Genomic DNA, 5,261 nt, shown 5'->3' with positions numbered 1-5,261 from the left:
AACTACCAGCTGTTCCATGGGAGAAAGATGAGGCTTTCTGCTCCTGTAAAGATTTACAGCCTCGGAAACCCTGTCCAGGGTCACTATGAGTCAGAACTGACTCCACGGTACTTAACAACAACTGTTATTTCACTGGATAGTTAAATTCAGTATAAATTTCCAAGGTGCAGTGCTGTAGAATAAGTACTCGACCACAAGGTCAGTTTGAACCACAAGGTCGACTATTCAAATCACCAGCTGATCCTCGGAAACCCTACACAGGGTCGCTATGAGTCAGAACCAACTCAACAGCACTAACAACTGTTATTTCACTGGATAATTAAAGTTTAGTGTCACAAGTTCAAATGTCAGATGTATGGGAAATTAAATATGGTCGGAGAAACTTCCCCTGACCACCTGATTTAAATGTGCCATGGTCCACATCCTCAGCACTGTCTAACCCTTCTCCTCCTTCCTGTTCATGGCACTTTGCACCTTCTATCTAGTAAAGGGTTCTTTACTTATTTCCTTAGTGTCTGTCTCCCTCACAAGGACAGTGTAAGCTCCGTGAAGGCAGGCCCTCACCTCTGCTGTTCGCTTCTGGATCCTCAGTGCCTAGTAGAGCACCTTATCAGTGCTCAACAAATACTTGTTGAGGTAGTTGACTGACGAGCCTATTTTTCAGGTAAGGACCTTGTCCAATTCATCTGTGTACCAGTGTCTAGTACATAGTAGATGTTCAATGTTTGCTGAATGAATAAATGAATGGACTGAATTGGAGGAAATCAAGTAAGCCTAAAAGCCTGTAGGAAGGTATTTTCTCACCTGTAGCTGTTGCTGAAGGTGAGTAATTTCAGCAATTCTCAGCTCTCGAGATTTGTTTGTGCTTTCAATTTCTTGCCTCTGGGTGGTCAATCGACATCTGATATCTTGAAGTTTGCCTTCTAGCTGATGCTTTTTATCATTCTTTAACAAATAAAAAGTAAGAATTATTTCCATTTATAATGGTGGTTGGTATATTTCCAAAGCAAAAATAAACTTCACTCACTAGAGCTTCTAATTCAAATTCCAAAGTCTTTTTCTTTGCTTTTAGGACAACTATGTCCTCTTGCTCTTTATTTCTTTGATTTAATAGTTCTTGCCGTCGATTCCGTTCCCATTCAAGTTGCCGTTGCCTTTCAAGTTCTCGTTTTGCAGCCTGTAACATACAAAACAGAAGATTTATTAATTTTCAGAGTCCTTCAACTATATAGCATCTCTCAACAAAAGTATCATATCCAGTATGTATTTTCTTTTAGGGATGGAATATTTTAAACATTATAGGAGAATCATTATAGCACAGCAAAAATGGAGGTCTAGAAATATATAGTATTCCTTCTATAGAAAAATTAGGCATATTTAGAGTTGACTATTATCTTTATGTTGGAGCCCTGGTGAGGCACTGTAGAATACACACTGGACTGCTAGCCACAACAAGGTCAATGGTTCAAACATACCAGCTGCTCCTCAGAAACTCTATACAAGGACTCTATGACTTGAAACCAAGTTGATGGCACTTAACATTAACTTTGTAACAGTCAATAATATTAAAAGATGAAAATTAATAACTTTAAAAAAAAAGTTTTTATTGTGAATTGAATGATAGATTACACGGAAGAACATCAGTTTTATACTCATCATTTCATTGCAGTGATTACATACTCCTCTATCCATCATCATTCAACAGTATTTGTTTCTATTCCCTATGGGTTTGTTTTTTTGTTTTGCTTTGCTTTTTTTTGGGGGGGGGGGGCCAGGGGTGTACACAAAACCACTCAAGAAGATATAATCATTGAAACAAACAAAGGGCACATTCTGCAAGCTTGCCTCCTGGCCGCCAGCACACGTTTCTCTTTCAATGAGTCTAGAGTCTTCAGCTGCTCGATCTCTCCATGTCCCTATCTCTGCTTCCATCTCTGGTGTTGCTGCTTCTCTAGATAGGCTCCCACATTTCACTTGTGGTGTTCTCCCTTGATGGTCCTAGGGTCCTCTGCTCCTGGGCTGCAATATTAACTACTCCCCAATTTTTGTTGTAAAACTTCTACCTTTACAGTTGTGATAGTTGCAAATAGTCATGATAACAATTGCTCACTATCGAATCATAAGAATCTTATCCCCATATCTCCTTTCACCTTGTAAGCCAGTCACTTCATGCCTTTATAGCCCCCCCCCCCCATTTTAGGTAACCAATGTCTAAGTTGCCCATCCCTATCAACACTGTATACAGAAGGGATAGGATTGATACTTGATGTGACGGTTCCTTTCCTATCAGTTGGTATTTTGAGTGACTGCATCCAAAAGCATATGTCAAGTTCATCAAATTATAGCAATTTACACTTGTTTCCTTTATAAAAAAAAAATTTTTTTTAAATCTTCCTCTAGCTGAGTTCTGATCAAGCCATCAAGGTTAGGTGGAATAAGTATTATTGACAAGTTTGGGCATTCTTCAATAATAATATTTTAATACTGGAATGAAATTCTTTATGCCCTCAGGAACATTTCATGTGTTAAACTAAATTGCTCTTGCTTATTTTCTGACTCACAGGACAATGAAAATTTCTTTACTCTACTAAAACCCAAACCTCCAGAACAAGAAATAAAATAACTCAGTTTCGACCATTAAAAGATAAGTACTTGGATGGCTAGTTGACCAGACTCTAACCAAGGACGATATTGATGTTTGATACTGAGAACAAGTGTAAATTGCTACAATTTGAAGAACTAGACTCTTGCTAATGAATGCAGTGACTCAAAATTCCAACCAGAATGGAAGGATTCTTCACATCAAGGAACAACCTTGTTTCCTCCTTGTACTGGGTTGATAGTGATGAGAACTTTAGAAGACACTGGCTATCAAAAATGGGGGGGGGGGGGCTACACGATCCTATAGCATGCTCATAATTGTTATGTTTGAGCCCATCACTGCTGCCACTGTGTCAGTCCATTTCATTAAGGGTCTTCCTCCTTTTGGCTGACACTTCACTTTGTAAATCATGAGATCCCTTTCCTGGGACTGCTCCCGTCCTGACAATATGTCCAGTGTACTTGAGATGATGAAGTTTCACCATCTTTGTTTCTAAAGTGCATTCTGGGTATACATCTTTCAAGACAGACTTGTTTGTTCTTCTGGCAGTCCATGGTACTTTCAATATTCTTCACCAACATCATAATTTAAACGCATCAATTCTTCTTGCAATGGTTGTCCTTGCTCATTGTCCAACTTTCAGAGGCAGATGAGGTAATTGAAGATACCATGGCTTGGGTAAGGTTTGCTCTTTAACATTTTAAAGAGGTCTTTTGCAGCAGATTTGCCCAACATAACATGTTGTTTGATTTCTTGACTGCTACTTCCATGAACATTGACTGTAGATCCAAGCAAAATAAAATCTATGACAAATCAAAACAAAAAAATAGGGTGCTACAAAGGCATGAAGTGGCTGGCTTACAGCTTTCATAAGTATGCTTAAATGCTGAATAAGTGGAGAGGGAAAAAAGAAATATATAAAGAGCAGAACGGATAAGAAAACAAGATCTTTCAATATGCTGTCTATAAGAGACGTATCAAAAAGATGGACACAGCGTAAACACTCATCAAGAGAAGAATGGCTAAACAAACTTTGGTACACAATGGAATGCTGCAAAACATTGAAGAATAATAAACACATGTTAACATGGTGACAGGGCAGGCATTATACAAGAGGGAGGTTAGCAGAGGAAAGATGAAGGTAGTGGGAGACACAGGGAGGAATTCAATAGTGGTAAATACTGTTAACTGTTGGTACATGGAAGGGACTGCAACCATGTAATGAAGCAAAGTATATGATTTGTTGAATGTAAAACTGATGATTTGCTCTGTAAACTTTCACTCAATTCACAATAAAAAGTTCATTAAAAAAAAAAAAGATGAGAACTCTTTCCCAGTTTTAAAAGTCTGTGACCTCACTCACCCTAAATCATTCATTTTCTTTTTAGGACAAAAGGTTCTGTAATTTCTCTGGAAATACCAACTTTTTCCTATACTGCTTCTGATGACTGCTAGATAGAGTCTAGGATTAGAGCACTTGGCATGCATTATTGTAATTGCCTCTTATGTAGCTGGCTTCCAACCACACTGGCAGGTTCCGGAGGGCAGCCAGAGTATTCACTCACCATGACACCCAGAGACTAACAATGCCAGGCACACAGTAAATGCCTATCAAATAATTCTGAACAAATACTCTACAATGTCATTATTTTATAAAGCAAGGAAAATTGTCTATCTTTTGGTTGTCTGCTCTGAAATTTTCAGTTCTATTATTATCTGTATCCAAATAAAAAGCAGCTACTGACTGAAAATGTTCTGAAGTGATCATCAGGAGATGAAACCAACATACTAGCACCTTTTCACAAGGAAAAATTTCCCATCTTCAAAATCAGTTAGTCACATAAGAGAGAAACACTGCATTTGCTATTGTAGTATTATACTAACACTGGAAAGGGCAGGCAAGATAAGCTTAGGCCTAAACTGCACATGGCACCAAATTTATGAAGTGTTCCATAGAATGTAATGAATTCTTCCAAAACATATTTTCTAAGAGTAAAAAAGTCTGTTGTAGAATAAAACAATTGGTATTATACCATTTATGGCTTAAAAAAAAATTGCATCTACAATCCTCCCCACTCTTGACCACATAAAGTCTTTATATTTATATATGTATATACATCCATAGACAAGGGTTTGAAAGATGAGGCTTTCTGCTCTTGTAAAAAATTTACAACCTCAGAAATCCTGTACACGGTCGTTATGAGTTGAACTGACTCCATGGCACATAACCACCACGATAGATAGATGATAGATAGATAGATAGATAGATAGATAGATAGATAGATAGATAGATAGATAGAATGGGGAGGATGTCCCGGTGTGGCGCTGTGGGTTAATGCGCCGGACTGCAAAGCCGTTTGAACTGCAAGGTCAGTGGTTCAAGCTCATCAGCTGCTCCACAGAAACACTATACAGGATCGCTACGGGTCGGAACCGACTCGATGGCACATAACAACAACAACATCATAGAGAGAAAGCTCTGGTAGCTTAGTGGTTACAAATCGGGCTGCAAACCGTAAGGTCAGCAGTTGGAAACTACCAGTTGTCCCGCGGGAGAAAGATGAGGCTTCCTGCTCCCATAAAGATTTATCACATAGTGATATGGGTTGGAACTGACTCGACAGCACTTAACAACAAGAAGTATATATATATATATATA

At 38.5% G+C, this 5,261-nt stretch overlaps 1 protein-coding gene across 1 annotated transcript in view; it reads right to left on the bottom strand.

Annotated features, from left to right (window-relative positions):
- The window catches only part of ITSN1 (intersectin 1 (SH3 domain protein)), a 352,172-nt gene that overhangs the window by 159,476 nt on the left and 187,435 nt on the right, over nucleotides 1–5,261 (bottom strand). Inside the window, exons 13-14 of the mRNA XM_006862548.1 lie at nucleotides 1,028–1,177; nucleotides 805–945 (exon numbers count right to left, since the gene is read on the bottom strand). Of these exons, the coding sequence (XP_006862610.1) occupies nucleotides 805–945; nucleotides 1,028–1,177 (291 nt within the window). The remainder of the gene's footprint in view (nucleotides 1–804; nucleotides 946–1,027; nucleotides 1,178–5,261) is intronic.

The sequence above is a fragment of the Chrysochloris asiatica genome, unplaced genomic scaffold, assembly GCF_000296735.1.
Source record: "Chrysochloris asiatica unplaced genomic scaffold, ChrAsi1.0 scaffold00049, whole genome shotgun sequence".
NCBI classification, from domain to species: domain Eukaryota; kingdom Metazoa; phylum Chordata; class Mammalia; order Afrosoricida; family Chrysochloridae; genus Chrysochloris; species Chrysochloris asiatica.
This window is presented reverse-complemented; position numbering and strand designations above follow the sequence as displayed.